The 16,780-nt window shown below is 50.5% G+C and overlaps 1 protein-coding gene across 1 annotated transcript in view; it reads left to right on the top strand.

The window, feature by feature from the left end:
• The window catches only part of LOC137300372 (glutamate receptor ionotropic, NMDA 1), a 223,097-nt gene that overhangs the window by 79,645 nt on the left and 126,672 nt on the right, over positions 1 to 16,780 (top strand). The window contains exons 4-5 of the mRNA XM_067969456.1: positions 14,158 to 14,220; positions 14,802 to 14,902. Of these exons, the coding sequence (XP_067825557.1) occupies positions 14,158 to 14,220; positions 14,802 to 14,902 (164 nt within the window). The remainder of the gene's footprint in view (positions 1 to 14,157; positions 14,221 to 14,801; positions 14,903 to 16,780) is intronic.

Here is a 16,780-nt window from a genome sequence, read left to right as displayed (position 1 = left end):
CCCCACTCCATCACCCCCATCCCCACCCCATCACCCCCAACCCCACCCCCACCCCCACCCCATCGCCCCCACACCCACCCCACTCCCACCCCATCACCCGAACCCCACCCCCACCCCATCACCCCCACCCCCACCCCCACACCATCACCCCCACCCCCACCCCATCACCCGAACCCCACCCCATCACCTCCAACCCCACCCCATCACCCCCACCCCCACCCCACCCCCACCCCCACCCCTCCCCCACCCCCACCCCACCCCCACCCCCACTCCATCACCCCCATCCCCACCCCATCACCCCCAACCCCACCCCCACCCCATCAACCCCACACCCACCCCACCCCATCACCCCCAGCCCATCACCCCCACCACCACCACCGCATCACCACCACCCCATCACCCCCACCCCATCACCCCACCCCATCACCCCCAGCCCATCACCCCCACCCCCACCCCATCGCCCCCACACCCACCCCACTCCCACCCCATCACCCCCAAACCCACCCCCACCCCATCACCCCCAGCCCATCACCCCCACCACCACCCCATCACCACCACCCCATCACCCCCACCCCATCACCCCACCCCATCACCCCCAGCCCATCATCCCCACACCCACCCCATCACCCGAACACCACCCAAAACCCACCCCCACCCCATCACCCCCAACCCCACCCCATCACCCCCACCCCATCACCCCCAACCCCACCCCATCACCCCCAGCCTCACCCCATCACCCCCACTCCCACCCCATCACCCCAACCCCATCCCCACCCCATCAACCCCACCCCACCCCACCCACACCCCCAACCACCATCACCCCCACCACCATCACCCCCACCCCACCCCCACCACCATTACTCCACCACCATCACCCTCACACCCAACCCAACCCCATCACTCCCATCTCCGCCATCACCCCCCCACCAGTGATCGGATTCTCATCCCTCACTCAAAGATTGGTGACCTCACAGTCCTCCTGGGATGTAGAGAAGTCATTATTAAATGTCACTTTGACATAATGTTTTCCCGTTCCACGTGAGATACCTCGGTCAGTCTGACGGACCCACTGTCACAAAGTGTCACAGAGCCAGTGTCACAGAGTCCGTGTGACAGAGCCAGTGTCACAGAGTCCGTGTGACAAAGCCAGTGTCACAGAGCCAGACTCACGGAGTCAGTCTCACAGAGCCAGACTCACGGAGTCAGTCTCATGGAGCCAGTGTCACAGAGTCAGTGCATCAGAGTCAGTATCACAGAGTCAGTCTCATGGAGCCAGTGTCACAGAACCAGTGTCATAGAGTCATTCTCTGGGAGTCAGTGTCACAGGGCCTTCACACAGAGCCAGTGTAATGGAGTCCGAGTCACTGAACCAGTGTCAGAGACCCAGTGTCACTTCGTCAGTGTCACAGAGTCAATGGCACAGTGCAAGTGTCGCTGAGCCAGTGTCACAGAGTCTGAGTCACAGAACCAGTGTCAGAGACCCAGTGTCACACTGTCAGAGAGTCAGTATCACTGAGTCAATGACACAGTGCAAGTGTCACAGAGACAATGTCACAGAGCCAGTGCATCAGAGTCAGTGTCACAGAGTCAGTCCCACAGAGCCAGTGTCATAGAGCCAGTGTGTGAGAGCCAGTCTCACAGACCCAGTGTCACAGAGCCAGTCCCACAGAGCCAGTGTCAAAGAGCCAGTGTCAAAGAGCCAGTGTCAAAGAGCCAGTGTCAAAGAGCCAGTGTCACAGCCAGTGTCAAGTAAGCCAGTGTCACACAGAACCAACCAGTCACACGTAGGCAGTGGACAGAACCAGTGTCACAGCCAGTGTCAGAAAGCCAGTGTCAGAGAGCCAGTGTCTCACAGAGCCAGTGTCACAGACCCTGTGTCACAGAGCCAGTGTCACAGAGCCAGTCTCGCGGAGCCTGTGTCAAAGAGCCAGTGTCATCGAGTCAGTCCTACAGGGTCAGTGTCACAGAGTCAGTCTCATAGAGCCAGAGTCACAAAACCAGTGTCATAGTCAGTGTTACAGAGCCTGTCTCACGGAGTCAATCTGATGGAGACAGTGTCACAGACCCTGTGTCACAGATCAAGTCTCACAGAGCCAGTCTCGCAGAGCAAGTGTCACAGCCAGTGTCACAGAGCCAGTATCAAAGTGCCAGTTATACTGAGCCAGTGTCACGGAGTCAGTGTCAATGAGCCAGCCCACAGAGCCAGCATCAAAGAGCCAGCATCAAAGAGCCAGTCTCACTGAGCCATTCTCACAGAGCCAGCATCAAAGAGCCAGCATCAAAGAGCCATTCTCACAGAGCCAGCGTCACAGAGCCAGTATCACAGCCAGTGTCAGAGAGCAAGTGTCACAGAACCAGTCGCACAGAATCAGTGTCACGGAACCAGTGTCAAAGAACCAGTGTCACAGAACCAATGTCATACTGCCAGTGTCACAAAGTCAGTCTCACAGAGTCAATCTCACAGAAAGTGTCACAGAGACAGTGTCACAGAGTCAGTGTCACAGAGTCAGTGTCACAGAGTCAATCTCACAGAGTCAATCTCACAGAAAGTGTCACAGAGACAGTGTCACAGAGTCAGTCTCACAGAGACAGTGTCACAGAGTCAATCTCACAGAGACAGTGTCACAGAGTCAGTGTCACAGAGTCAGTGTCACAGAGTCAATCTCACAGAGACAGTCTCACAGAGACAGTGTCAAGAGACAGTGTCAAGAGACAGTGTCACAGAGTCAGTGTCACAGAGTCAGTGTCAAGAGACAGTGTCAAGAGACAGTGTCACAGAGTCAGTCTCACAGAGTCAGTCTCACAGAGTCAGTGTCAAGAGTCAGTGTCACAGTGTCAGTCTCACAGAGTCAGTGTCAAGAGACAGTGTCACAGTGTCAGTCTCACAGAGTCAGTCTCACAGAGACAGTGTCACAGAGTCAGTGTCAAGAGACAGTGTCACAGTGTCAGTCTCACAGAGTCAGTGTCAAGAGACAGTGTCACAGTGTCAGTCTCACAGAGTCAGTCTCACAGAGACAGTGTCACAGAGTCAGTGTCAAGAGACAGTGTCACAGAGTCAGTCTCACAGAGTCAGTCTCACAGAGTCAGTGTCAAGAGACAGTGTCACAGTGTCAGTCTCACAGAGTCAGTGTCAAGAGACAGTGTCACAGTGTCAGTCTCACAGAGTCAGTCTCACAGTGTCAGTCTCACAGAGTCAGTCTCACAGTGTCAGTCTCACAGAGTCAGTGTCACAGAGTCAGTCTCACAGAGTCAGTCTCACAGTGTCAGTCTCACAGAGTCAGTGTCACAGAGTCAGTGTCACAGTGTCAGTGTCACAGTGTCAGTGTCACAGAGTCAGTGTCACAGTGTCAGTGTCACAGAGTCAGTGTCACAGAGTCAGTGTCACAGAGTCAGTGTCACAGTGTCAGTGTCACAGAGTCAGTGTCACAGAGTCAGTGTCACAGAGTCAGTGTCACAGAGTCAGTGTCACAGAGTCAGTCTCACAGAGTCAGTGTCAAGAGACAGTGTCACAGAGTCAGTCTCACAGAGTCAGTCTCACAGAGTCAGTGTCAAGAGACAGTGTCACAGAGTCAGTCTCACAGAGACAGTGTCACAGAGTCAGTCTCACAGAGTCAGTCTCACAGAGTCAGTCTCACAGAGTCAGTGTCACAGAGTCAATCTCACAGAGTCAGTGTCACAGAGTCAGTGTCACAGAGACAGTGTCACAGAGTCAATCTCACAGAGTCAGTCTCACAGAGTCAGTGTCACAGAGTCAATCTCACAGTGTCAGTCTCACAGAGACAGTGTCAAGAGACAGTGTCACAGAGTCAGTCTCACAGAGTCAGTCTCACAGAGTCAATCTCACAGAGTCAGTGTCACAGAGTCAGTGTCACAGAGACAGTGTCACAGAGTCAATCTCACAGAGTCAGTCTCACAGAGTCAGTGTCACAGAGTCAATCTCACAGTGTCAGTCTCACAGAGACAGTGTCAAGAGACAGTGTCACAGAGTCAGTCTCACAGAGTCAGTCTCACAGAGTCAGTGTCACAGAGTCAATCTCACAGTGTCAGTCTCACAGAGACAGTGTCAAGAGACAGTGTCACAGAGTCAGTCTCACAGAGTCAGTCTCACAGAGTCAGTGTCAAGAGACAGTGTCACAGAGTCAGTCTCACAGAGTCAGTCTCACAGAGTCAGTGTCACAGAGTCAGTGTCACAGAGACAGTCTCACAGAGTCAGTCTCTTGAGTCAGTCTCACAGAGTCAGTCTCACAGAGTCAGTCTCTTGAGTCAGTCTCACAGAGTCAGTCTCACAGAGTCACTGTCACGGAGTCAGTCTCACAGAGTCAGTGTCAAGAGACAGTCTCACAGAGTCAGTGTCACAGAGTCAGTGTCACAGAGTCAGTGTCACAGAGTCAGTGTCAAGAGACAGTCTCACAGAGTCAGTCTCACAGAGTCAGTGTCAAGAGACAGTGTCACAGAGTCAGTCTCACAGAGTCAGTCTCACAGAGTCAGTCTCACAGAGTCAGTCTCACAGAGTCAGTGTCAAGAGTCAGTGTCACAGAGTCAGTCTCACAGAGTCAGTGTCAAGAGACAGTGTCACAGAGTCAGTCTCACAGAGTCAGTGTCAAGAGACAGTGTCACAGAGTCAGTCTCACAGAGACAGTGTCACAGATTCGGTCTCACAGTGTCAGTCTCACAGAGACAGTGTCAAGAGACAGTGTCACAGAGTCAGTCTCACAGAGTCAGTCTCACAGAGTCAGTGTCACAGAGACAGTGTCACAGAGTCAATCTCACAGAGTCAGTGTCAAGAGACAGTGTCACAGAGTCAGTCTCACAGAGTCAGTCTCACAGAGTCAGTGTCACAGAGTCAATCTCACAGTGTCAGTCTCACAGAGACAGTGTCAAGAGACAGTGTCACAGAGTCAGTCTCACAGAGTCAGTCTCACAGAGTCAGTGTCAAGAGACAGTGTCACAGAGTCAGTCTCACAGAGTCAGTCTCACAGAGTCAGTGTCAAGAGACAGTGTCACAGTGTCAGTCTCACAGAGTCAGTGTCAAGAGACAGTGTCACAGTGTCAGTCTCACAGAGTCAGTCTCACAGTGTCAGTCTCACAGAGTCAGTCTCACAGTGTCAGTCTCACAGAGTCAGTGTCACAGAGTCAGTCTCACAGAGTCAGTCTCACAGTGTCAGTCTCACAGAGTCAGTGTCACAGAGTCAGTGTCACAGTGTCAGTGTCACAGAGTCAGTGTCACAGAGTCAGTGTCACAGAGACAGTCTCACAGAGTCAGTCTCTTGAGTCAGTCTCACAGAGTCAGTCTCACAGAGTCAGTCTCTTGAGTCAGTCTCACAGAGTCAGTCTCACAGAGTCACTGTCACGGAGTCAGTCTCACAGAGTCAGTGTCAAGAGACAGTCTCACAGAGTCAGTGTCACAGAGTCAGTGTCACAGAGTCAGTGTCACAGAGTCAGTGTCAAGAGACAGTCTCACAGAGTCAGTCTCACAGAGTCAGTGTCAAGAGACAGTGTCACAGAGTCAGTCTCACAGAGTCAGTCTCACAGAGTCAGTCTCACAGAGTCAGTGTCAAGAGTCAGTGTCACAGAGTCAGTCTCACAGAGTCAGTGTCAAGAGACAGTGTCACAGAGTCAGTCTCACAGAGTCAGTGTCAAGAGACAGTGTCACAGAGTCAGTCTCACAGAGTCAGTCTCACAGAGTCAGTGTCAAGAGACAGTGTCACAGTGTCAGTCTCACAGAGTCAGTGTCAAGAGACAGTGTCACAGTGTCAGTCTCACAGAGTCAGTCTCACAGTGTCAGTCTCACAGAGTCAGTCTCACAGTGTCAGTCTCACAGAGTCAGTGTCACAGAGTCAGTCTCACAGAGTCAGTCTCACAGTGTCAGTCTCACAGAGTCAGTGTCACAGAGTCAGTGTCACAGAGTCAGTGTCACAGTGTCAGTGTCACAGAGTCAGTGTCACAGAGTCAGTGTCACAGAGACAGTCTCACAGAGTCAGTCTCTTGAGTCAGTCTCACAGAGTCAGTCTCACAGAGTCAGTCTCTTGAGTCAGTCTCACAGAGTCAGTCTCACAGAGTCACTGTCACGGAGTCAGTCTCACAGAGTCAGTGTCAAGAGACAGTCTCACAGAGTCAGTGTCACAGAGTCAGTGTCACAGAGTCAGTGTCACAGAGTCAGTGTCAAGAGACAGTCTCACAGAGTCAGTCTCACAGAGTCAGTGTCAAGAGACAGTGTCACAGAGTCAGTCTCACAGAGTCAGTCTCACAGAGTCAGTCTCACAGAGTCAGTGTCAAGAGTCAGTGTCACAGAGTCAGTCTCACAGAGTCAGTGTCAAGAGACAGTGTCACAGAGTCAGTCTCACAGAGTCAGTGTCAAGAGACAGTGTCACAGAGTCAGTCTCACAGAGACAGTGTCACAGATTCGGTCTCACAGTGTCAGTCTCACAGAGACAGTGTCAAGAGACAGTGTCACAGAGTCAGTCTCACAGAGTCAGTCTCACAGAGTCAGTGTCACAGAGACAGTGTCACAGAGTCAATCTCACAGAGTCAGTGTCAAGAGACAGTGTCACAGAGTCAGTCTCACAGAGTCAGTCTCACAGAGTCAGTGTCACAGAGTCAATCTCACAGTGTCAGTGTCAAGAGACAGTGTCACAGAGTCAGTCTCACAGAGTCAGTCTCACAGAGTCAGTGTCAAGAGACAGTGTCACAGTGTCAGTCTCACAGAGTCAGTCTCACAGTGTCAGTCTCACAGAGTCAGTCTCACAGTGTCAGTCTCACAGAGTCAGTGTCACAGAGTGAGTCTCACAGAGTCAGTCTCACAGTGTCAGTCTCACAGAGTCAGTGTCACAGAGTCAGTGTCACAGAGTCAGTGTCACAGTGTCAGTGTCACAGAGTCAGTTTCACAGTGTCAGTGTCACAGAGTCAGTGTCACAGAGTCAGTGTCACAGAGTCAGTCTCACAGAGTCAGTGTCACAGAGTCAGTGTCACAGAGTCAGTCGCACAGAGTCAGTGTCAAGAGACAGTGTCACAGAGTCAGTCTCACAGAGTCAGTCTCACAGAGTCAGTGTCAAGAGACAGTGTCACAGAGTCAGTCTCACAGAGACAGTGTCACAGAGTCAGTCTCACAGAGTCAGTCTCACAGAGTCAGTCTCACAGAGTCAGTGTCACAGAGAGAGTGTCACAGAGTCAATCTCACAGAGTCAGTGTCACAGAGTCAGTGTCACAGAGACAGTGTCACAGAGTCAATCTCACAGAGTCAGTGTCACAGAGTCAGTGTCACAGAGACAGTGTCACAGAGTCAATCTCACAGAGTCAGTGTCAAGAGACAGTGTCACAGAGTCAGTCTCACAGAGTCAGTCTCACAGAGTCAGTGTCACAGAGTCAATCTCACAGTGTCAGTCTCACAGAGACAGTGTCAAGAGACAGTGTCACAGAGTCAGTCTCACAGAGTCAGTCTCACAGAGTCAGTGTCAAGAGACAGTGTCACAGAGTCAGTCTCACAGAGTCAGTCTCACAGAGTCAGTGTCACAGAGTCAGTGTCACAGAGACAGTCTCACAGAGTCAGTCTCCTGAGTCAGTCTCACAGAGTCAGTCTCACAGAGTCAGTCTCTTGAGTCAGTCTCACAGAGTCAGTCTCACAGAGTCACTGTCACGGAGTCAGTCTCACAGAGTCAGTGTCAAGAGACAGTCTCACAGAGTCAGTGTCACAGAGTCAGTGTCACAGAGTCAGTGTCACAGAGTCAGTGTCAAGAGACAGTCTCACAGAGACAGTGTCACAGAGTCAGTGTCACAGAGTCAATCTCACAGAGTCAGTGTCACAGAGTCAATCTCACAGAGACAGTGTCACAGAGTCAGTGTCACAGAGTCAGTGTCACAGAGTCAATCTCACAGAGACAGTCTCACAGAGACAGTGTCAAGAGACAGTGTCACAGAGTCAGTCTCACAGAGTCAGTCTCACAGAGTCAGTGTCAAGAGACAGTGTCACAGTGTCAGTCTCACAGAGTCAGTCTCACAGAGACAGTGTCACAGAGTCAGTGTCAAGAGACAGTGTCACAGAGTCAGTCTCACAGAGTCAGTGTCAAGAGACAGTGTCACAGAGTCAGTCTCACAGAGTCAGTCTCACAGAGTCAGTCTCACAGAGTCAGTCTCACAGAGTCAGTCTCACAGAGTCAGTGTCAAGAGTCAGTGTCACAGAGTCAGTGTCACAGAGTCAGTGTCAAGAGACAGTGTCACAGAGTCAGTGTCACAGAGTCAGTCTCACAGAGTCAGTGTCAAGAGACAGTGTCACAGAGTCAGTCTCACAGAGACAGTGTCACAGAGTCAGTCTCACAGAGTCAGTGTCACAGAGACAGTGTCACAGAGTCAGTGTCACAGAGACAGTGTCACAGAGTCAGTCTCACAGAGACAGTGTCACAGAGACAGTGTCACAGAGTCAGTCTCACAGAGTCAGTGTCAAGAGACAGTGTCACAGTGTCAGTCTCACAGAGTCAGTCTCACAGAGACAGTGTCACAGAGTCAGTGTCAAGAGACAGTGTCACAGAGTCAGTCTCACAGAGTCAGTGTCAAGAGACAGTGTCACAGAGTCAGTCTCACAGAGTCAGTCTCACAGAGTCAGTCTCACAGAGTCAGTGTCAAGAGTCAGTGTCACAGAGTCAGTGTCACAGAGTCAGTGTCAAGAGACAGTGTCACAGAGTCAGTGTCACAGAGTCAGTCTCACAGAGTCAGTGTCAAGAGACAGTGTCACAGAGTCAGTCTCACAGAGACAGTGTCACAGAGTCAGTCTCACAGAGTCAGTGTCACAGAGTCAGTCTCACAGAGTCAGTGTCACAGAGACAGTGTCACAGAGTCAGTGTCACAGAGTCAATCTCACAGTGTCAGTCTCACAGAGACAGTGTCACAGAGTCAGTGTCACAGAGTCAATCTCACATAGTCAGTGTCACAGAGACAGTGTCACAGAGTCAATCTCACAGAGTCAGTGTCACAGAGACAGTGTCACAGAGTCAGTGTCACAGAGTCAGTGTCACAGAGACAGTGTCACAGAGTCAGTGTCACAGAGTCAATCTCACAGTGTCAGTCTCACAGAGACAGTGTCAAGAGACAGTGTCACAGAGTCAGTCTCACAGAGTCAGTCTCACAGAGTCAGTGTCAAGAGACAGTGTCACAGAGTCAGTCTCACAGAGTCAGTCTCACAGAGTCAGTGTCAAGAGACAGTGTCACAGAGTCAGTCTCACAGAGTCAGTGTCAAGAGACAGTGTCACAGAGTCAGTCTCACAGAGACAGTGTCACAGATTCGGTCTCACAGTGTCAGTCTCACAGAGACAGTGTCACAGATTCGGTCTCACAGAGTCAGTGTCAAGAGACAGTGTCACAGAGTCAGTCTCACAGAGACAGTGTCACAGATTCGGTCTCACAGTGTCAGTCTCACAGAGACAGTGTCAAGAGACAGTGTCACAGAGTCAGTCTCACAGAGTCAGTCTCACAGAGTCAGTGTCAAGAGACAGTGTCACAGAGTCAGTCTCACAGAGTCAGTCTCACAGAGACAGTGTCACAGAGTCAGTGTCAAGAGACAGTGTCACAGAGTCAGTCTCACAGAGTCAGTGTCAAGAGACAGTGTCACAGAGTCAGTCTCACAGAGTCAGTCTCACAGAGTCAGTCTCACAGAGTCAGTGTCAAGAGTCAGTGTCACAGAGTCAGTCTCACAGAGTCAGTGTCAAGAGACAGTGTCACAGAGTCAGTCTCACAGAGTCAGTGTCAAGAGACAGTGTCACAGAGTCAGTCTCACAGAGACAGTGTCACAGATTCGGTCTCACAGTGTCAGTCTCACAGAGACAGTGTCAAGAGACAGTGTCACAGAGTCAGTCTCACAGAGTCAGTCTCACAGAGTCAGTGTCACAGAGACAGTGTCACAGAGTCAATCTCACAGAGTCAGTGTCAAGAGACAGTGTCACAGAGTCAGTCTCACAGAGTCAGTCTCACAGAGTCAGTGTCACAGAGTCAATCTCACAGTGTCAGTCTCACAGAGACAGTGTCAAGAGACAGTGTCACAGAGTCAGTCTCACAGAGTCAGTCTCACAGAGTCAGTGTCAAGAGACAGTGTCACAGAGTCAGTCTCACAGAGTCAGTCTCACAGAGTCAGTGTCACAGAGTCAGTGTCACAGAGACAGTCTCACAGAGTCAGTCTCTTGAGTCAGTGTCACAGAGTCAGTCTCACAGAGTCAGTCTCTTGAGTCAGTCTCACAGAGTCAGTCTCACAGAGTCACTGTCACGGAGTCAGTCTCACAGAGTCAGTGTCAAGAGACAGTCTCACAGAGTCAGTGTCACAGAGTCAGTGTCACAGAGTCAGTGTCACAGAGTCAGTGTCAAGAGACAGTCTCACAGAGACAGTGTCACAGAGTCAGTGTCACAGAGTCAATCTCACAGAGTCAGTGTCACAGAGTCAATCTCACAGAGACAGTGTCACAGAGTCAGTGTCACAGAGTCAATCTCACAGAGACAGTCTCACAGAGACAGTGTCAAGAGACAGTGTCACAGAGTCAGTCTCACAGAGTCAGTCTCACAGAGTCAGTGTCAAGAGACAGTGTCACAGTGTCAGTCTCACAGAGTCAGTCTCACAGAGACAGTGTCACAGAGTCAGTGTCAAGAGACAGTGTCACAGAGTCAGTCTCACAGAGTCAGTGTCAAGAGACAGTGTCACAGAGTCAGTCTCACAGAGTCAGTCTCACAGAGTCAGTGTCAAGAGACAGTGTCACAGAGTCAGTCTCACAGAGTCAGTCTCACAGAGTCAGTCTCACAGAGTCAGTGTCAAGAGTCAGTGTCACAGAGTCAGTCTCACAGAGTCAGTGTCAAGAGACAGTGTCACAGAGTCAGTGTCACAGAGTCAGTCTCACAGAGTCAGTGTCAAGAGACAGTGTCACAGAGTCAGTCTCACAGAGACAGTGTCACAGAGTCAGTCTTACAGAGTCAGTGTCACAGAGTCAGTCTCACAGAGTCAGTGTCACAGAGTCAGTGTCACAGAGTCAATCTCACAGTGTCAGTCTCACAGAGACAGTGTCAAGAGACAGTGTCACAGAGTCAGTGTCACAGAGTCAGTGTCACAGAGTCAGTGTCAAGAGACAGTGTCACAGAGTCAGTGTCACAGAGTCAGTCTCACAGAGTCAGTGTCAAGAGACAGTGTCACAGAGTCAGTCTCACAGAGACAGTGTCACAGAGTCAGTCTCACAGAGACAGTGTCACAGAGACAGTGTCACAGAGTCAGTCTCACAGAGTCAGTGTCAAGAGACAGTGTCACAGTGTCAGTCTCACAGAGTCAGTCTCACAGAGACAGTGTCACAGAGTCAGTGTCAAGAGACAGTGTCACAGAGTCAGTCTCACAGAGTCAGTGTCAAGAGACAGTGTCACAGAGTCAGTCTCACAGAGTCAGTCTCACAGAGTCAGTCTCACAGAGTCAGTGTCAAGAGTCAGTGTCACAGAGTCAGTGTCACAGAGTCAGTGTCAAGAGACAGTGTCACAGAGTCAGTGTCACAGAGTCAGTCTCACAGAGTCAGTGTCAAGAGACAGTGTCACAGAGTCAGTCTCACAGAGACAGTGTCACAGAGTCAGTCTCACAGAGTCAGTGTCACAGAGTCAGTCTCACAGAGTCAGTGTCACAGAGACAGTGTCACAGAGTCAGTGTCACAGAGTCAATCTCACAGTGTCAGTCTCACAGAGACAGTGTCACAGAGTCAGTGTCACAGAGTCAATCTCACATAGTCAGTGTCACAGAGACAGTGTCACAGAGTCAATCTCACAGAGTCAGTGTCACAGAGACAGTGTCACAGAGTCAGTGTCACAGAGTCAGTGTCACAGAGACAGTGTCACAGAGTCAGTGTCACAGAGTCAATCTCACAGTGTCAGTCTCACAGAGACAGTGTCAAGAGACAGTGTCACAGAGTCAGTCTCACAGAGTCAGTCTCACAGAGTCAGTGTCAAGAGACAGTGTCACAGAGTCAGTCTCACAGATTCAGTCTCACAGAGTCAGTGTCAAGAGACAGTGTCACAGAGTCAGTCTCACAGAGTCAGTGTCAAGAGACAGTGTCACAGAGTCATTCTCACAGAGACAGTGTCACAGATTCGGTCTCACAGAGTCAGTGTCAAGAGACAGTGTCACAGAGTCAGTCTCACAGAGACAGTGTCACAGATTCGGTCTCACAGTGTCAGTCTCACAGAGACAGTGTCAAGAGACAGTGTCACAGAGTCAGTCTCACAGAGTCAGTCTCACAGAGTCAGTGTCAAGAGACAGTGTCACAGAGTCAGTCTCACAGAGTCAGTCTCACAGAGACAGTGTCACAGAGTCAGTGTCAAGAGACAGTGTCACAGAGTCAGTCTCACAGAGTCAGTGTCAAGAGACAGTGTCACAGAGTCAGTCTCACAGAGTCAGTCTCACAGAGTCAGTCTCACAGAGTCAGTGTCAAGAGTCAGTGTCACAGAGTCAGTCTCACAGAGTCAGTGTCAAGAGACAGTGTCACAGAGTCAGTCTCACAGAGTCAGTGTCAAGAGACAGTGTCACAGAGTCAGTCTCACAGAGACAGTGTCACAGATTCGGTCTCACAGTGTCAGTCTCACAGAGACAGTGTCAAGAGACAGTGTCACAGAGTCAGTCTCACAGAGTCAGTCTCACAGAGTCAGTGTCACAGAGACAGTGTCACAGAGTCAATCTCACAGAGTCAGTGTCAAGATACAGTGTCACAGAGTCAGTCTCACAGAGTCAGTCTCACAGAGTCAGTGTCACAGAGTCAATCTCACAGAGTCAGTCTCACAGAGACAGTGTCAAGAGACAGTGTCACAGAGTCAGTCTCACAGAGTCAGTCTCACAGAGTCAGTGTCAAGAGACAGTGTCACAGAGTCAGTCTCACAGAGTCAGTCTCACAGAGTCAGTGTCACAGAGTCAGTGTCACAGAGACAGTCTCACAGAGTCAGTCTCTTGAGTCAGTCTCACAGAGTCAGTCTCACAGAGTCAGTCTCTTGAGTCAGTCTCACAGAGTCAGTCTCACAGAGTCACTGTCACGGAGTCAGTCTCACAGAGTCAGTGTCAAGAGACAGTCTCACAGAGTCAGTGTCACAGAGTCAGTGTCACAGAGTCAGTGTCACAGAGTCAGTGTCAAGAGACAGTCTCACAGAGACAGTGTCACAGAGTCAGTGTCACAGAGTCAATCTCACAGAGTCAGTGTCACAGAGTCAATCTCACAGAGACAGTGTCACAGAGTCAGTGTCACAGAGTCAGTGTCACAGAGTCAATCTCACAGAGACAGTCTCACAGAGACAGTGTCAAGAGACAGTGTCACAGAGTCAGTCTCACAGAGTCAGTCTCACAGAGTCAGTGTCAAGAGACAGTGTCACAGTGTCAGTCTCACAGAGTCAGTCTCACAGAGACAGTGTCACAGAGTCAGTGTCAAGAGACAGTGTCACAGAGTCAGTCTCACAGAGTCAGTGTCAAGAGACAGTGTCACAGAGTCAGTCTCACAGAGTCAGTCTCACAGAGTCAGTCTCGCAGAGTCAGTGTCAAGAGTCAGTGTCACAGAGTCAGTCTCACAGAGTCAGTGTCAAGAGACAGTGTCACAGAGTCAGTGTCACAGAGTCAGTCTCACAGAGTCAGTGTCAAGAGACAGTGTCACAGAGTCAGTCTCACAGAGACAGTGTCACAGAGTCAGTCTCACAGAGTCAGTGTCACAGAGTCAGTCTCACAGAGTCAGTGTCACAGAGTCAGTGTCACAGAGTCAATCTCACAGTGTCAGTCTCACAGAGACAGTGTCAAGAGACAGTGTCACAGAGTCAGTCTCACAGAGTCAGTCTCACAGAGTCAGTGTCAAGAGACAGTGTCACGGAGTCAGTCTCACAGAGCCAGTGTCACGGAGTCAGTCTCACAGAGTCAGTGTCACAGAGACAGTCTCACAGAATTGGTCTCACAGAGCTAGTCTCACAGAGCCAGTGTCACAGTGTTAGTGTCACAGAGCCAGTCTCACAGAGCCAGTGTCATGAAACCTTCGAACAACTGAGGAGCTGTTTTTTTTTTGCAAGCTCCAGTGATACGGAGTTACCCTGAGGAGGAGAGAGGGTTAAATTGCTTTCTACACGTCATTTTCAACTGTTTATAATATTCTTCTGTGTCTACATATTTTCTCTGTGCACATTACTCATCAGAATAAAAAAAGGAACTTTGAAAACAGCGACCAACATTCGTTTGACAGCAGGCGAGGACCAAAGGTATATTTGCATGGAGAATGCTCGCGCCCACCAATCTTAAACTAACGGAGTAGCCGAGCCACAGTCACAGAATGACCAATGAGGCTGTTCTGAGAGCACGCTGTTAGTTTCAAACAGATTCTTTTGGTTTGTCGATGAGAATGGTTAAAGAACATGAGTCGACCCTACTTAACCGAATCTTTTCATTACGACACGTGCATGTTGAATAAAGACTAACTTGCAAGTTTCTAAAAGTACATTTTAGAATCAAGCCATGACTTGTCCGTCAGACTTCACTCCCTTTAAGACTCTATTTTATTTTTTTGAAAGACTGACCAACTCCATTTGCAGGTTGAGATGCTTTTTGTCCCCTCTTTTCTCTATCAGATGCACGCACTCTTTTGTTGGTCTTGTTTTATCTTAGTTTGCATGCCCAGTTCAGAGAATCCTGTAGCTCACATAGGCTCCAGGTGGGTCTGGTTACTTGATCGCCTTTAAGCTAATCTTTGCTGGAGATCAAAGGCGTCGTTGATGGGAAGAGGCTTGAAAGGTTGGTTTTGGACGATTCGTGTAGTAATTCTGAATCCCTGCACCAACCACAGGCTGAGAAGGTCCTGCAGTTTGAACCAGGAACCACAAACATGACATCAATGCTGCTGGAAGCCAAGGAGTTGGAGGCAAGAGTCATCATTCTCTCAGCCAAGTAAGTGACGTTCTTTCATCTACACTCGGATATCGTGCGTCAGTCATTGTGCGCTGTCCAGCTCCTGTCCCTGTTTGTATCCTGCCCTCACCCTGGGTCTGACTGTGACCAGCTCGTCTCCCTGGGTCTGTCCGTACCCAGTTCCCTTCCCCTGGGTCTGTCCGTACCCAGTTCCCTTCCCCTGGGCCTGTCCGTACCCAGTTCCCTTCCCCTAGGCCTGTCCGTACCCAGCTCCCTTCCCCTGGGTCTGTCCGTACCCAGTTCCCTTCCCCTGGGCCTGTCCGTACCCAGTTCCCTTCCCCTGGGCCTGTCCGTACCCAGTTCCCTTCCCCTGGGCCTGTCCGTACCCAGTTCCCTTCCCCTGGGTCTGTCCGTACCCAGTTCCCTTCCCCTGGGCCTGTCCGTACCCAGTTCCCTTCCCCTGGGCCTGTCCGTACCCAGTTCCCTTCCCCTGGGCCTGTCTGTACCAGCTCTATTCCCTGGCCCTGTTTGTATCGAGCTGCATTCCCCTGGGTATCCCACCCAGTCTAATCCCACTCTCCTGCTCACTCCCCAAATCCTTTAATATCCCACCTAGTCTATCCTATATGATAAAAAGGATATAGAGCCACTGGTGAAGGTGCAATAAAGATTCACAAGGATGATACCAGAACTGAGAGGTTATACTTAACAGGAAAGACCAAACAGGTTCCTTTCTCTAGAAAAGAGAAGGCTGAGGGGTGACCTGATAGAGATCTTTCAGATTATGAAAGAGTTTAATAGGGTAAACATAGAGAAAATGTTTCCACATGTGGGGAGTCCAAGACTAGATAGTCACTAATAAATCCAATAGGCAATTCAGGAGAAACTCCTTTACCCAGAGAATGGTTAGAATGTGGAACTCACTACCACAAGGAGTAGTTGAGGCAAATATCATAGATGCATTTAAGGGGAAGATAGATAAACATATGGGGGCGAAAGGAATAGAAGGATATGGTGATAGGGTGAGACGAAGTAGGGTGGGAGGAAGCTCGTGTGGAGCATAAACACCAGCATGGGCCTGTTGGGCCGAATGGCCTGTTTCTGTGCTGTAAATTCAATGTAACTTTGCACCCTGCTCCATTCCCCTGGGTCTGTCTGTACCCTGCTCCATTCCCCTGGGTCTGTCTGTACCCTGCTCCATTCCCCTGGGTCTGTCTGTACCCTGCTCCATTCCCCTGGGTCTGTCTGTACCCTGCTCCATTCCCCTGGGTCTGTCTGTACCCTGCTCCATTCCCTTGGGTCTGTCTGTACCCTGCTCCATTCCCCTGGGTCTGTCTGTACCCTGCTCCATTCCCCTGGGTCTGTCTGTACCCTGCTCCATTCCCCTGGGTCTGTCTGTACCCTGCTCCATTCCCTTGGGTCTGTCTGTACCCTGCTCCATTCCCCTGGGTCTGTCTGTACCCTGCTCCATTCCCCTGGGTCTGTCTGTACCCTGCTCCATTCCCCTGGGTCTGTCTGTACCGAACCCCCTTTCCCTGGGTCTGACTACACTCAACCTTCCTTTGCCCAAACACTTTTGTGCCTTTGATTATAATATTGTTTAACCTTAAATTGATGCTTCTCTCCACCTTCTCCTGCGGCCTTGTTTTATTTTGTGGTTTTGAAACGATGCAGTGACTAATCGATTATTGTTAATCTCAGGCGGTTGTTTGATTTTGTGGCACTGCTCCCCTGCGGACGTGTTTGAATAGTGAAGTTTAATAGTCTCTATAAAGACACTCGGTCACTACTGTTGGAACCGTTGCACGGAGACAGTGAACGAGCCTCCCTGCTTCACATCACAGCCTCGGACACTGGGGTCGATTTTAAACTCCCAACGTCGCGGGTAATCCGCCCGTTATGGAAACCGCCTGATCT

Source organism: Heptranchias perlo, chromosome 31 (assembly GCF_035084215.1).
Source record: "Heptranchias perlo isolate sHepPer1 chromosome 31, sHepPer1.hap1, whole genome shotgun sequence".
Lineage (NCBI taxonomy): Eukaryota > Metazoa > Chordata > Chondrichthyes > Hexanchiformes > Hexanchidae > Heptranchias > Heptranchias perlo.
Note: the sequence above shows the minus strand (reverse complement) of the source record. Positions and strands in the feature narration are given on the sequence as shown.